At 33.4% G+C, this 17,803-nt stretch overlaps 1 protein-coding gene across 1 annotated transcript in view; it reads left to right on the top strand.

Moving 5' to 3' along the window:
- Window positions 1-17,803, top strand: part of LOC130890807 (protein outspread) — a 144,303-nt gene that overhangs the window by 849 nt on the left and 125,651 nt on the right. The window contains exon 2 of the mRNA XM_057795135.1: window positions 8,619-8,699. Coding sequence (XP_057651118.1) covers window positions 8,619-8,699 — 81 coding nt within the window. The remainder of the gene's footprint in view (window positions 1-8,618; window positions 8,700-17,803) is intronic.

The following is a 17,803-nucleotide window of genomic DNA, read 5'->3' as shown; positions in this document are numbered from 1 at the left end:
AATTAATATGCATGTGTACTTCTCTACCTGAGAAGCTTTAGATATTTTTTTACCAAACCCACACGATATTATCTACTTATTCATTCAACTGTGTGGAACTTCATATCTATCTAACAATCAAATAATGGGAATTTAATTGAACTACATACCTGTAGGTAAGTGGAGTAGAAGTATTTCTATGTAGAGTGTGGAGATACATTTATAGTTAATTAAAAACGTTTTTATTTATTACATTTTAATTGAGAAGACTTTATTTAGTTAAAAAAAGCAGCAGTATATAGAATGTTATTTCGTAAAGGAAGTATATATAAATTTAAAAATGTAATCCATCATCAGTTATGCTCCTGTCAAAAATAGAAATGAATGCCTTACGAATCAGATAAAACTACACATCAAACTATAAGCCTAGAAAGCATAACAAAAAGATTAATAAACCTGACTATTATCATTCTAATTACAAATTAAAAGTATAGACCTTTTTTATTTATTCAATTTTCTTTCATATGATAATTGCCTGGAAGTCGAGTCCAATAAGGCAATATTTCTAGGTCTAGGTGAAATGGTCTGAATAAATTCATAAAGATTCAAAAAATACCACAAAAGTAAGAGTACCAGCTGCAGACACTCAAGTGAGGATATTTCTTAAAAAAATAATTTGAATTAAAAAAAAAACATACGAAGAATACGAGGTTGACCTGACCCAACAAAGAAAACACAAAAAATAGATTCATTTTTCAACGTAATGTCCTTTTAGCTCCATACACTTTTCCCAGCGATGTTCAATAATTTCGATACTCTTTTTATAATAAAAATCGTTAAGCTCCTTCAAATAGCCATTAACTCCCGACATCACCACTTCATTGTTGGAAAATCTTTGACCATCGACCATTTTTTCAAGTCTGGGAACGGAAAATAATTCGAAGCGGCTAAATCTAGCGAATAGGGTGCATGAGGTAGCAAGTCAAACTTTAATTCATTAATTTCGGTCATTGCAATAACGGATGTGTGAGCTGGTGCATTGCCTTGATGAAACAACACTTTCTTCTTAGCCAAATGCGGCTGTTTTTGCTTGATTTGTCCCCCCAAACGTTGTAATAAGTTCGCATAATGTTCGCCGTTGATAGTTTCTCCTTTTTTGAAGATTTCAGTTAATATGCGATGTACCACACTTTTTGAAATGACTACTATGTTTGGTAGCTCGCGCACTTTAATATTTCTGCATTCGTCACCTCATTTGGTCAACAACTACGATGATGGTCACATCGGGTCGTATGGCCTCGATTAAACTCTGCTACCCAATATTTTACTGTTGATAACGAAGGAACAGTTTTACTTAGAGTAGAATCTAGTTCAGCTTCTATAATGGTTGGGTTAAGGCCTTTCAAATAAAAGTACTGTATCACATAACGATGACTAATTTTTTGATGTTTACAAATTCACTGAAAACGTTCACTTTGATGGTTGCCAACCAAATACAGCTCTTGGAGTTCTACAACCTCTTTACTCAGTTCTGGGATCTGATTTTACGTTCGGCTAAATTAACTTTATATGGTGAAATATGCAATAGTAAGAAGGGAGTCTGAGAAGAGTATGACTCTGTTATTTCCATTTCCATATGATAAAATTTGAGCTTTGTTGCTAAGTACTATTACTTGGTATCTTGAGGAGTTGTATTCTGAATAATCTGTTATCTTTTGCTGCATTATTTCTAATGTGGCAACCCTGTTCTCCGTATATAAACTATGAATTGTCTTACGTATAAAATCTTGAGTAGCTTTGACAACTGATTTCAGTTTTTCTTTAAATGTTTTTCGGTTCTGTGAATGATCCACAGCAACCCCTTTCGTGATTACTCGATAAATGGAAAATTTATTTACTCTAGTTAATTCGTCAATTCTTATTATGATTGCATTATCAGATTACTGAATATTGTACTTTTTTAAACATTCGAATATATTTGAAATAACTTGCTGTGTTTGTATATCTAAATCTTTATTATTAAAATCATACCTATATTTATTCTCACTACACTGTGCAATTTCATTGTCTTCATTCGCCCATGGTCTAAAGAACGCCATATTTCTATTTATTTAGAGAAATTAAGAATATTTCGAAGAACTTGTATACATACAGCTTCGGCCAATAAAAATGCATTTATGTTTTCGTTTTGATGTTTTCATTGGTAAACAGTGGTGATATTGAGTCCACGTGGACTGACGGTTTGTTAGATGTTTACCGATTTTATACTGGGAGTAAATATTATTTTGATTAATTTACCTTAGTATGTGTACGAGTATAGTTAACCTCAATTTTTTGTGTTTATTATTGTTACTAATGATGTTGATCCACCAGCAATGCTTGGAACATATCGCCTCTTCGGGGAGAGCAGCAAGTTCCACAGTAGATATAAATGTAATGAATAAAATTTTGTATATAATTCTCTCCAAGCGGAGATTTGTAGAACTAGCTTCTTTTGTTGGTATTCTAAAGAAAACGCGGGCAATTCTGTGTACTTAACTTTTGACATTGTATACTATTCCTTTGAAGAGGCGGTATTTTCACCCTTATTAATGTTATGTAAATAAGTAATATCTCACTCTACATTACTACACCAAGAGCATATCTAGGGTCTTGACAAGGGGGGTACATTAGTATTAGGACGAGTCCTCCCCCAAAGACTTGGAATTTTAAGCCTTTTACCTACAAAATATAAGTTTTTTTGGCAGCATAATGACGAATCAGGGTCTAGGGAGGGGTCATGACACCCATGACCTCCTGGATCCGCGCTTGATTAACACCAATATGTTAATAGTTGTATAAGTTACGAATTCGATATGTATTATCTCATATGAAGAGATTTTTCCACCATATCCATATTTTAAGCTTATAGGATGTTGCCTTTCAAGTCTTCTGCTGTGATATCAGATTATATGGTTTGAATGTAATGGGTTTTGCTAAGATTTTAGGGAGATTTGTCTAATGAAATTTAACAAAATAGTATTAGTTATTTTTTCCACAGCACATCTTCCCCTGTTAACAATAAATCTCTCTCCTAGACATTACGAGCGCCCACTTGTGTAAAACAATAAGACGTTAATCCTTTAAGAAAATGATAATGTTATATCTATACGTACCTACACGTGCATGTATGTAATTGCTCTGTCTTCATGTTGGTAGGCCCTTCCCATTTACGTGGTAGGTATACCTATCAGTTTTTACAAATCAGAAACAAAAAGAAGATAGATAAAGATATATTCGATCGCACAGGTGTTCAATTTATGGTATAAATTTAAATGATAATGACAATTCTCATGGAAGGTTGCATCAAATAGGTGTGCCGTTTAGGAATTTTGCAATTCGAAAACTATTAATTATCCCAATTCCTATAATGCAACTTGTCATTAAAATGTTAATTATGGAATTGAGAATTATTTAGGTTGATGTTGAGTTTTATTTCAGTCTTTATTTCTAGGATGCTTAGGTATTCATTATAATCGTGACTGAGAGAAGCTGATCAGTATATTGCACAATGCTGCACTACATTAGCGTGCTCACTAAAATGACTTACAAAATTAAAGAGACATTATCCTAAAATCAAACGTCGAATTCATAAAATTTTATATTGCCAATTGTACTGTGTTGGAATTTATGGAACAGTTGGTGGTACTGTAAATAGTTTGTTCAGTTTGACAAAAAATCTAAATAGACCTCTTCGATTTTGTTTTCAATCGATAGAAATCGTCTTTAGGTGATACTGAAAATACATTTAAAACAATAATTGAGCAAATATTTCCGTTTATTTATACAGGGAAAGTAACAAAAGTTCTACCAAAGCTAACACAATAGTACGTAACGTACATAAACACAAATGAAATATTTTTTTATAGAACGGTTCATAATGTCAATAGTGATAATGGGTATAAAATATCGAGAAACGTCAAACGGTCAATACCAATCTTTATTTTAAAACATGACATTACTTATTAAGTCGTGTAACTTACATACAGATGGTGCTGCTATTGTCAAAAAAGTAACAGCCATTTAAGTGAAGCCACTTTTGTTGTCTGTTGATTTATCATTGCTTCTTGATGAAAAAAAAATACTGTACAAGCTTAGCAATAGCTTCAAAAGTGTTATCCGGACCCTGCTCCATCCGAAAGAACAATTTGTTATTGGTTTACTGAATTTAAACGTTCACCGATGATGGTGAACATTCTGGTCGTCCAATTGAGGTGATTACTCCAGAAAACATAAAAGAAGTCCACAAATTGGTTATATCTAATCGTAAAGTGAAATTGGATGAGAAAGCTGAAGCCGTAAAGATATCAGAAGGCAGCGTAAGACCATGAGAAATCTTTTTTCAAAGTGGGTGCCGCGTGTTCTCACAGACGATCAAAAACAACAACCTGTTGATGATTCAGAGCAGTGTTTGGCTATGTTTACACATAATAAATCAGTTTTTTGCATCGATAGGTGACAATGGATGAAACGTGGATCCATCAATTCAGTGCGGAATCTAAAACGACCATCACCTGAATGGACTGCAGCCGGTGAACCACGTCCGAAGCATCCAAAGGCACAACAGTCAGCTGGGATTATGTCTTTAGTATTTTGGGATGCGAATGGAATATTGTTCATCGACTATCTCCAAAATAGAGAGACAATCAATAGCGAATACTACATAGAGTTAGTAGATGCAAAAATCAAGGAAAAACAGCCTCATATGTCGAAGTATAAGTCACTGTTTTACCAAGACAATGCACCGATTCACAAATCGATGGCAACTATGGTTAAATTGAACGAATTCCTTCGAATTGCTTCCTCATCCACCATATAGTCCAAATCTGGCACCAGTAACTACTGGTTTCGAAAAGTTAAAGAAGCGTCGAAATGATTGTATCGATTTTTGGATAAAAATGTGTTTTTCTTAGTTAGTGATACGGCTGATTTCACTTTTCAATTCATTGAATTTATTGAATTTATTATCGATAATAATGCGATTTTTGTCTAAAACTTCGAAATTGATTTTGCTCATAGAGATAATACAAAGTTACAATAAAGATGTACCTCATTTTAGTTAAAATACTCGAAATTTATAAAAAATTTTCAAATTAATTCCTTATTATGTGATGTGTCATTATGGTTGTTCTATATAAGATTTGATCTTTTACTAAAAACTGAATCAAAGTGCGGTAACACGTGATATCCTCCACGAGGGACTCTACATATGGTAGAAATGTGTAAAGTTCCTCATGACTCACCCTGTATTTTTGTTTTAGTTCAGATGAATCAATATGTAAATTTTAACTAAATATTCATTGTATGGTACCAAAGGAATGTCTTAAACCAAACTGGGCCAAATTGTGATCAAATTATATGTTCACAGGCCGTTTTGGGTTGGGTTTCCTAATTTTCTTATTTCAACAAACATACCAACATTTTATTATCGTCGCTGTTAACGTTCCACTATAATAATATTCTTTAAAAAAAATACAATACTTCAAATATTTCCTTACAATAAAACGTATTTTAATGAATATTTGGCGGATGCTCTAAATGGACCAAATAGATTGTTCTTACGCAGTTTATTTATAAAATTTATGAATAATGCATTATGCGTTAAAGGCATAAAAACTTTTTAGGCTTTGAAATTTGACCCATTTTCGTAATAATATCGTTGGTATTCAAATATTATTGACATCTGTAACCTTTATGTTAACTAACATCTGTGATTAGTTTCGTTAATATTGATCAAGATTAAAATTGCAATAATGCCATGGGAAACAGGAATCCAAAAAATGATACTTTCATTATTAAAATAATAATAATCTAAACTAATAAGATATTTTTTATTAACACACTACAGACGGGTAGCGAATTAGTCCAAACTGAAATGCATATCTGGCGAAATTTGCGAAAAATTGCAAGTTTAAAATGTATAATCATAAAAATAATTTCTAACTAATAAAATTTTTTCACGATGTGATATTTAAAAGAAAAACAGAAAGTTATCGTCTTCAGGGATTGAAGGTAAACTAAAATCTAATCATGTTTTATACTAAATTTCCCCACCAATAAACCTTCTCCCGCGAAAATTAATTCTAGCGGGAAAAACTCCTAGGCGGGAATCTTCAATCACATCAATCCTTGACTATCGAGTTCCTATTTACGCTACTCTTACCTCTAGCAATTTCAATACATGTATCCAACATTTATTATTGGATACATTTTTTAACAATTTAACATTATTAATATTTATGTCATGATTGACTGGCAATACCTGATTTTCCGATCCGTTCATATTTCAAATGAGCTATGTGCTCTTTAAACCGGACAATAACGAATCTCTTAGTCTACCCAATATTCTTTCGGTCACACACTTTTCCAAATTTAGTATTTTATCCTTAGGATTGCCCAACAATTGTTTTAATGTATTGTTGGATTTATAAACCAATTTAAAATCTATTTTGTTGAATATTCCTCCCAATCCTTTTGTATAAACAGGATCGAAAGGTGTGAGAGTAAATTTTCTTCCTCATATGTCGAAGCAAGTCACCAAGACAATGCTCCGATTCACAAGTCGATGGCAACTATGGTCAAAATGAACGAATTGCTTCCTCATCCACCGAATAGTACAGATCAAACCCCCGGTGACTACTGGCTAATCGCTGACCTTAAAAATATGCACGTCAGTAAGAAATTCAGCTGAAATAAAGAAGCAATTGCTGAAACTGGAGGCTATTTTGAGGCAAAAGACAAATCCTTCTACAAGCACGGCATCGAGAAGTTAGAGAAGCTTTGGAATGATTGTATTGCACTTGAAGGAGACCACATTAATGTATAAACTCGATTTTTGGCCAAAAAATGTTTTATGTGTTAGTCATACGACTTATTGAGTGATGTGTTAAGTCAAGTTTGAATAACAAACGGTTCAACCCATTTGCTGTCAATAAAATTTATTTAATATCCCATAGGCGTAGTTAAAACTTTGGAACAATGAAGCATATTTAAAAAATATTATATAAACGTATATCGAAATAATCAGAATAATATTGGACTATAATTTCTTGACTTTCCCTGGTATAGCGGTCGCTACGCCTCTGAAAATACTGTTCAATTGAGGTTATCGGCTGATTGAATCTGCATACAAATCAGCAAAATATTCCCCCGATGAGGCGCCAATATGATCATAAATTAACGGCTATCAATTTCGACTAATAGATATCGACACACTTTGCAAAAATATACTATATGTATACTATATAAACATTAATGGTGAAACAATTATATATTCTAAAAAAATTGATGTGTAATAATTAGTTTTCTCATATTTCTTGGTATAAATTGAATAATAAACGGCAGAAGAAATAACAGATGGCTGGGAACCACCGGCATGCGACACACCAAAAACCTCTTCAGTGGGCCATCCGAGGGATTAGAACACAGCCTCATCTGATTAGAAACAAATCAGTAGAAGCCATGAAAATAGTAACGGTTGGGAACGCGCGTTCAAGTGAGGCCTATAGTGCCACCCTCTTATCGAAAACAAAAGATAATAATTGATTCATTGTAAATAAAAATAATATTGGGATTTTAACATATTTATTTTATTTTCCTCGTTAGATCCCAAACTTCTTTATATTCAACATGTTAAATTAATAAATAAATTTGTCCTTTTAAAGAGGCTGGGGGGGGGGGGGGTGGCAGTGAAGTAACCTCTTATATGACGTCAAAATAAAAGAGGTTAAAGAACATCAAAATTGTCATGAGTCAAGGTTTGAGGTTTTTGGGTCTATGAAAAGAATGTTTGTGCGAAACTCAAAGGAAGAACGTATGTTAGATCAATATGTAATCCTGACTGTAAAATACGGCGGAGGCTCGATGATGGTTTGGGGATGTTTTGGAGGAAGAACGACTGGAGACCTGGTAAAAAATTGAAGGGATTTTAAAGAAAGATGGATGTAAAAAATGTTATTATAATTTGTTCTCTAAAATGTATATTTCAAAATGGATCGTATTGTTTTTATTTGTTGGGTGTCATGCAAATTATAGGGTATGCAAAATTTTTGACCGATAATGTGTATAGTGGAGAGCTAATGCGAATGTATGAGGTTTTATCAGTGAAATATTAAGTCACATACTGCGAAAGTTACGTAAAATAAGATCGAAAAACTTGGTGATATTTAAGTCGTACAAGATCCAGCATTTATTCCGGACCTTGCACCGTCAGATTACTATTTATTTAGATCCAAGAAGAAACTATTACGTGGGGAAAATTGTTGAAAATGCAGTGTGAGAATTTTTTTTCATTGAAGGCCAAAGAATGGTTTTACCAACGACTTAAAGAGCTTGGCGGGTTAGAACCATAGAATACGAATATTAAATCCGTATTTTTGTGTGATTATTTAATAAACAAAATGAACATTTGGAACTTAAATTATTTATGAAACACCTAGATTATTATTGTTATTCTATCATAACAAACGTTGTCAAATTAATAATATGAAAAAGTAAAATATTCTCTTTACAGTAACCTTTTATTTGAAAGTCATTCTTCTGTTAAATCGGCCTCGTACGTAAATGTTTGCAGGTAATAAAACGATGTCTTTACGTTGCAGGCAAGTCGTTCCATAGCCCGCAGCGGGTACCTGTTTGTTGCACCAGATTGGGATTTCTCGGTACCACTTAACAGAACGAAGGTGAGTTTTTTCTTTAGATTTTCCCAAATTTATTCACGATCAAATAAAAAGTGTTTTAATTATACTGTCGAACATAAAATTATAAGCAACGCGCTATTTTCGACATGTAATTTTATTTTGAACAAAGTGGTAATGAAATTGACTTTGAATTTTTGTTTAAACATATCGAAACATTCGTTTGTTATTTATTCTATTACATAACTTTTTTCATATATATTTTTTTAAATAAGATATCACTGTAAAATTAAATAGTTATTAATGGATTTTATATTTGTGACCTTGGCATCACTGACTGTTTCTCACTGTCATTAACATTGCTAGTATACATTTGACTTGTTATCATTTGACTGCCATTGCGATTAGACTTGTTTTTATAGGGGATTCCATAATCTATAGTAACCATTTGAACTGAACCACGAGACTTTTGTGCAATAATTAACATGTGTTTATTAGTTTTTCCTGTATGTTTGTAACTGATATTTCAACGGTTGCCGAAATCAACTGTTAGTTCAAACAATTAACGACAAGTAAGTTTTAGAAAAAGAAGAGAATGGACTCTACTTGTCGCTTGTCAATTAGACTATCAACAGCTGATAAACGTCAAACTGATGGCCGTAGGGTAAACAATTGATTTTCTCGTATATACCTGAGCTAGTTTCTCTTGGTTTTTCCGTTGTTTTGTATTGTTTTTCTTTTTCATGGTGTTAAAAGGACTTCAAAGATCTGTTTCAGCGAAACCAATATGGCTGAAACTGCGTATTTTTGCAGTTTTTAAGTCAATCTGCAAGTAAGCTTTCGAGTAATTTACATAATTTGGAACACTTGTATTTATTTTGTGTTCGAATTAAAAGAGTTTTTCAGACATTTCGAAAACGTCAAAAAGCTGCATTGTCATAAGTTACCTCTAATAGATACTAAATGGTGAATTGCTAACATATCTAATTGTATCTATAATATACTACCCGCGGGAAACTATTTAATTTTACGTAAGTTTGTAATTATTGACTAAATAAAAAGCGTACCAATTTCTCGTTGATCATTAGATCTTGTCGTTTATAATTCCTCAACAAAATATAAATTTACTACCTCCGGAAGTAAAAGTAGCGTTCTCTAAGTTTAATGTAACCAACGACCAATTTTGAATCTACGACCCTATAGTCTGGTATCAGCTCTAGAAACTGGATTTTCAGAAACCATGACCAAGACGGTAACACACCTTTGATTCGGACTGAAAATATGTTGGGGCAGAGCGATAGGGTGGCGAGGCGAGTGCACCGTCCACACTCACGTTTACTCGTGTAGACTCGAGGAAAGTGTGGATAGGGCAATGGAATCTACCTCGCTATTGTAATAAAAATTTTAGCATGTTTTCTTGTGAGATTATACATAACTTTGTCAACCTCTGAAAAGTCATTCTTCTATAGATCTATCCTCGTAGTAAGCCCAAAAATGCTTACAGCCTTAACTTTCCTTTCTATATACTCAGTGTCACATATAAGATAAAAACCGTTTTTAGAGGTGTAATTGTGGAAAGAAAAACAAATTATTAGTGACTAATGTGTTTTTATGCTTTCGAAGAAGCTACTATTTAAATCAATTGGATTGTTGATTTAGAAGCAAATAGTTGTTGAAGAAAATAATTATACATACTTTTATGTTTTCGAAGCGAGATGGTTAGACTTCTATAAACACAAGAGGCTGATTTATCTGAACAAATTGACGCTTTACAAGTTTCTTATCTGGTACATCTGTACGAAATACGAAGATGGTTCCAGAAGTACCTGGTCCAACAAAGAAAACACAAAAAATTTGAAACAAAACATTCACATTTCCCAGCGATGTTCAATAAGTTTGTTACCCTTTTTATAATAAAAATCTTCAAGCTCCTCCAAATAGCCATTAACTGCCGACATCATCTCTTCATTGTTGGAAAATCTTTGACCATCGAGCATTTTTTCAAGTTTGGGAACGGAAAATAATTCGAGGAGGCTAAATCTAGCGAATAGGATGCATGCAATTCAAATTTTAATTCATTAATTTCGGCCATTGCAATAAAGGATGTGTGAGCTGGTGCATTGTCTTTATAATACAACACTTTTTTCTTATCCAAATGCGTCTATTTTTGCTTGATTTCTTCGCTCAAACGTTGCAATAAAATCGCAAAATACTCACTGTCAATAGTTTTTTCTTTTTCAAGATAGTCAATGAAAATTATCCCACCGCATCAAAAAAAACAGACACCATGACCTTATTTGCAGTTGGAACCTTCTTTGGAGCCGAATTTCCCTTTGCCGTCCGTTGTTTTGATAGTTGTTTTGTTTTGGTGTGAAGTGATGGACCCACGTTTCATCCATAGTTATCAAACGGCACATTTTTTGGAATGTCTACTATGTTTGCTATCTCGTGCACTCTCAGTCCACGATCATCCAGTACTGCTTTGCGGATTATCATAACATTTCTGGAGTCGTCACTTCATTTGGTCAACCATTGGTCTTCGCAGATCGCACGGCCTCGTTTAAACTCTGCTACCCAATATTTTACTATTGATAACGAAGGAGCATTCACACTTAGAGTAGAATCTAGTTCAGCTTCTATAATGGTTGGGTTAAGGCCTTTCAAATAAAAGTACTGTATCACATAACGATGACTAATTTTTTGATGTTTACAAATTCACTGAAAACGTTCACTATTAATGGCTGCAAACAAATACTAAACAACGTGGTGTCTTCAAACTTATTCTGTATAGATTGTGTTCTTTCTAATACTGTGATATTTTTCAAGCAACCACCGCTACCTCTAGGCTAGGCCACGTACTTCTGGGACCATCCTCGTACCACTAATTGTTTTTTCATATTTGCAAAACGTGTATCTGTTATAAATTATAAATTACATAATGCATACACCAACAATGTCTTCAACATAACTTGCAAAGTGGAGGAAGCTCTTAATTAGTCTTCTTTCTTGGCAATTCGTGTTGTCCGCAAGTTTTTGAGAAGGGCCCATTGTGCTATACTCTTTGTTAATTGCCCAATTATGAAAAGTAACCAATACTCAATCTAGCATTATGGGTCTCCAGACAACAGCAGCAGAATTTGACTGATTTGATCCATTGATTTTTTTTTGTTATTGTTCCCACACATCACTGGTTCAATAACAAAAGAAGCTGTTTTTTCCTCGAGTGCCTCGAAAATTCTGTTCAATCAGATGAAAAATATATATCGATCTTCATATAGAAAATATTAATACTAGTTTCCATCATAAATATTTTTCATTCATTTTTAGATCAGTAATATGAATAGTAGTACCCTGTATATTGTCAATTAGGCTAGTGACCATGTTGATAATTATGAAGGAGGTGCGTTCTACAAACCCGGTCATCCGCTTGGTTTTGGTCTAAACACCAAACTAAAACTGGAAAAGCCGCATTAGGATTATAAACAAGTGGGTTACAAGGAAATATACCGTAACGAACTCGTGCGACTGATTATAGTAGAGTGGCTTATCGCAAAAATAAAATGATCGATACCGATAGTACCGATAATATATAATTTGACCAATAAAACTATAAAAATATTGGATTATTTCAACTTACAGTCCAGTTACGTGTATCACCTACATATTCAGTAGTGACTGTGCAGCTCCATCTGTCTTTTTAGCCGCACAACCCAACTAACTTCACTCTGAATGTGTTTTCGTGTTTCAGGATATTAATGACATAAATGTGTTTTAAAAAAGAAAAAAATTCGATTCCTTCATTTCAATAGAATTTTTGTTTCAATTAGGCAATCCAAGAAAACAGCCGATCGACGTGAAACTGACAGCCGTGGGGTAAACAATTGTTTTTCTCGTATGTACCAGAATTAGTTTTTCGTGGTTTTTCCGGTGGTGAGAGTTGTGTTTTAGTGTTTTTCTGTGTCGTGGTGTTGAAACGGCTCCATAGATACTTTTCAGATCTGTTTCAGTGAAACTAATACGGCTGAAACTGAGTATTTTTGTAGTTTGTTTTAGCAAATGTGCAGTAAGCTTTCGAGTAATTCACAAAACACTCGCGCTTGAATTATGAGACTTTTTTAGAATTTAATTTCTATTGTTGCGTTCATATTTATCAAACATGAGTTGGACGCAAATTGAGAACCCAGTGGCAACTGAAAGGTACAATAAAACTTAAAGCTCCATTTGATGAAGAGGGCTTTAGTCAGAATCCTGTTCATTGTCCATTAGTTTCCAATATACACGCGTTTCAGACTATATTTACCGCTTGCCTAAGCAAAACACTGCAGAGTGGAATTAACGACAAAGCCACGTTTGTAGAGGAAATTTCGTACTTGGTTTAGTAAAATCAATTTCGCAATTAAACTGAAAATAACAGGGTCTAAAATGGAACAAATAAGTTCACAAACCACTAACAAACTTATGGCAAAAGCATTTGTTTACCCCTCGGTAGGTATTTTTAAATAAACATCAGCTTAATTTGATAATTTGTAAAGGTGATATCAGACGGTTCACTTTTTATTAATTTCTGTCTTTCATTAAGAATGAAACGTCTAGGCATTAAATGATAGTGGAAGTGATAAAGAAATTTATTAGTGAACCAATCCAATGATGTTGGATTTCGGCATCAATCACTAGCATTCCCGCACCTGGAAATCATTTACAGAGTTGTAGGTCCACCGCTGGAGGGCGTAATTAGATACCAAAAATGAATAATTTACAAATTTTGCCTAATTCAGATGCATTTAAACTGTGCTTAAACGTATTCTTCAAGAAATTCAGCGTATATTTGATTTTACAAACTTTAGTCTATCTCTTCAAATAAGAGATGGGGGGAAGCGGGAACTTTATTATGAAAAAAACGCCTGTAAGTCCAGTTCTACTTAACCTATCGATGCAAACTTAGTCTTTTTGAAGAGAGCTCCTTTCTACCAATGTAAGAGTTATAATTTCGAAACAACCTAATGAGTAACGTATACGCTAGAGGGCGCTATTTATTTATTTTTTTAAATCTAGCTATCCTTGGAAAATGTTATATGGAAACATGCAGTTATAATTAAGGAATATAAAAGCAGACCAAATTAGCAATAGAATAGCGAAAACCGCATGTCGATATCTGTTTCGTATTACGAGATATCTTAAGAAGTGTGTAAATTTTCCTTTAAACATAAATTACTCCGGGTTTACTGAACGGATTTTAACATTTTCTGATTTCTTGACTCTTCAAAATTGTCTTTTCTTGTTCTATTAGTTTGCATATATAGGTTAAGTAGAACTGGACTTATAGGCGTTTTTTCATAATAAAGTTCCCGCTTCCCCCCATCTTTTATTTGAAAAGATAGACTAAAACTTGTAAAATCAAATATACGCCGAATTAATAGTTTGAATGCACCTTATTTAGGGAAAATTTGTAAATTATTAATTTTATAATTGTTGGTATTTAATTACGCTCTCCAGCGGTGAACCTCCAACACTGTAAATAATTTCCAGGTCACTTTTGTTATAAATTTTTTTTTCCCGAAGCTGTACTATAAACGGTTCCCGAGATATGGCCGAGAGCCATTCTTATTGGGACACCCGGTACATATTATACTGAATCAGCTACCTAACTTTCGAGACAACTGGGGTTCTTAAGCAGGGTATTGGTTCAGCACCCATTTTTTATAGATATAGCAGCATACGCAGATGACTCAATATAATGGAGGTATAATCAGTACCAACGGTTAAAGATATAGGGCTGTACGAAAGAGCTAGGACTAGTTGTTAACACAGCTCGTACGAACCAAATACTCCTACACGTTAAAGTAAAAGATGATCATTTGGACAGAGTAGCAGATTTCACATACATGGGTGTACAGCTTATTAAGGATGGAAACCAAATCACGAAGATTAGAAGAAGAATCAACCAGGCCAATAAGACATACTATCTAATGACGGACTTATTATAAAGGATACTGTAAAAAGTGGGCGTTAACACAAAAAATGTCAAATTACATGAATACCTTCTTTTAAAGGAAGATATTAAGGAAAATATTTGGCTCAAAATATGAGAATGGAGCATATTCAATATGCGAGGAACTGCAGATCTCGGAATTTGTAAATGTACAGACACTGAGAAGGCCTGCAGCGGAATGAACCATAACCATAAAAGAAAAACCATATAAGAAGAATATATTTTTTATTTATGCTCATTAATATAAGAAACCCGTGAACATTTATAAGGAATAGAATATTTTTTCTAATTTATTGTAGTAGATAATAATTTTGGACATAACTGGAAACTATCAGCTTAGGTATAGACGGTGATGACATTATCTCTTTCATTAAATTTGAATAATCAATTAATGTTAGTAATTTTTAATATTGTTTATTTTTTTTGGTTACTTCCAAGGCCTCAATCTGCCCACTCCTTGGAATTTCTACAAGGAAATAAAAAAATATATAAAATTATTAAAATAAAATAATATGCTTACCATCGATTGGTAACACCGTTGACATTAACACAATCACTGCTGGTATTGAACTAACTAATTAACAGATTTCGCACCAGTATCACCCAAAAATGGCTTGTTCGTGGCAGCCACCTGCGCGCGATATTTTTTGCCTGAAAATGGCATGGTTACGCTTCCCAACGAACTTCACTCATCTTACTTGAGCCCGCCTTGAGACTATTGCCGAGATGCAGCCTCGCCTTCTACTAACAAGATCCGATATTGAACTGAAGAGAAATTGTTAACGTTAATATAAAATTAGTTTGTCTAACTCTGAATCATTACGAAATTTTTATTATTTCGAATATGATGAAACATATGTCTAAGCTAAGTTAGTAGTAAGAGCAAGAGAAGGGAATTCACCAAACCAACTAGTACTTATCAATAAAAGTGGAAAATGGTAAAGAATACCAATCTGGATATCAAAAATTTAGAAATTCAAGACTACAGGAGCCATAAATTTCAAAATATTGTCGAGATCACCACAAACTTGAAGTTTTAGAGAGAAAAATACTGATCAAAATTTTTGGAAGATTTCTACGGACGCACCTAATCTAGGAGATTAAGTAACTACTGTTTTGCTTTCAACGGTAACGCCCGATTATGTTATGATTGCTTTTTTTATTTTCAGACCAATAAATATGGCTGATAAAGGTATTAAAAACCTTCAAGACCCAAACGACTTGGCGAAAGTTCAATCTATGTTGATGGATCCTGCTGAAGCAGTTGAGGGCAATAGAGACAATACATACAGACACTGACTCAGAAGTGTTGAAGAAAGAAGAGAGGTCTCAGAGTCTAAACAAGACATTAGTAGCTCTATCGAAGGAGATGAAGCTTTAGATGATTTTTATCTAGACAAGGTTGGATGGGGTAACCATAATGATTTATTACGCCTTTCTGGAATCATCGGGGACGCGAAAAATGCTTCATCACCATCAGAGTGTTGGAAGTATATTTTTTTCAATGACATTTTAAAGTTGATCTTAAGCTACACAAATATTTACATTAGGCTTATTAAACCGCCTTTCCAAAGTGAGAAGGGTGCCAAAACACGGAATTCATTGGACTGCTTCATCAAATAGGTGTACTCCGAGGCAATAGGCAATCGTTAGAAGAACTGTGGGAAGAAGACGATGATGGGATCGAACGTTTTCGTCATAAACTTGAAATAGCTCAAGATGCGATTCGACGGTGTCATTTCCCAACAAGAAAAGAAAAACACCGACAAGCTAGCTTCAGACCGGTGCAAACATCCCTTCCCGAGATCAGATCGCCCATAAATTATTTTTCTTTCCATTTTTATTATAGTCTCTTTTCTCAATAGGTTTCATCCTATAATTTTTTTCACTCATTATTCTTTTTAAAGGCTTTTACCCTGATCTATAATATCTGTATAAACTGTATAACAATAATGTGAAAATAAATTAGTTAATCAAAATGAACTTTGTCATTATTTGAACCTAGTTATAATAATGAATGTCTCAAAAATTGGATAATTAACATCTCAGATGATTGGCGCCAGAACATATAACAATTTGCAGAGCGCCTGATGGAGAGTTAAAAAGATGTCTGGGAAAGAATAAATAAAGAAAATCAACCATTATTTATCCAGTTATGTTATAGTTGGTTATAGAAAATATTTCGAGCAGAAAAGCGGAGAACGAGAAAAAGGAATACTAAAGAAGAAATGGATAGTAGCGGTGAGGCAGATGGTGAAGAAAGATGGGAAGAAAAGACACGAGACAGGATCAAATGTAGAAGATGTAGAAGATTGAGCTGACAATAATAAATAAAACTAGAATCTGGACCGATAAAAATAGGCAAAGACATTGTTCCAACTGCGTTTTCCCTTTTATTTTCCTCACTTTTTCCCTCTCTGCTGCTATTATAATATTCTGTCTCTTTGTCCATTGCCTAGATTTCACTTCCATTATATTTTGTCTTTTTATTAATAAAGCTTCTTCATGTTCCTTTTTTTGGTTTGTTTCTCAGTATTTTCCCAGATCTTCTAATGTCTTTATTAATCTGTCTACTTTTTATCTATTTTCTTAAATTTATCTGCTACAATTTCCATACTGTCTGCATGTACTAATCCCAGTTTATAGTTTTTCTTTCATTGCTTTTATTATCCTCTCCGTGATTGGTATAAATCGAAGAAGACTGGAACTATCTTCTTGTTTTATCCTCATTTATTTGATTTTGCCCTTCCACGTTTTTATCTCTATACTTTTCGGAGAAATACTCGTACTATCCCAACATATTATTCTCAAAATTTCTATATTGGGAAAACAACTTTCAGAGTATTCTAATTCAAATTAAGTATTGTGCTAATAATGATAATCACCCGGTTACGGTACTGAACAATGGCAATAATATACGTTTCACTTTTTGTTTCACATAAAAATGCGTAAATATTTCGGTTGATTGGCAGTGAAAGTATTAGACGAAAGTGATTTCAAAATCAACATCTTGTCACTCGTAGCATTGTTTTCATTATAATTATCGGGACACCATTAAAAAAGTTTGGCCAATTATATATTTAATTTTCGAAAATTTATTTTTAAAAACAATATTAACACCAAAACACAAATTACAATGAATGAACTCTATTAATTTCCA

Source organism: Diorhabda carinulata, chromosome 2, assembly GCF_026250575.1.
Source record: "Diorhabda carinulata isolate Delta chromosome 2, icDioCari1.1, whole genome shotgun sequence".
NCBI classification, from domain to species: Eukaryota; Metazoa; Arthropoda; class Insecta; order Coleoptera; family Chrysomelidae; genus Diorhabda; species Diorhabda carinulata.
This window is presented reverse-complemented; position numbering and strand designations above follow the sequence as displayed.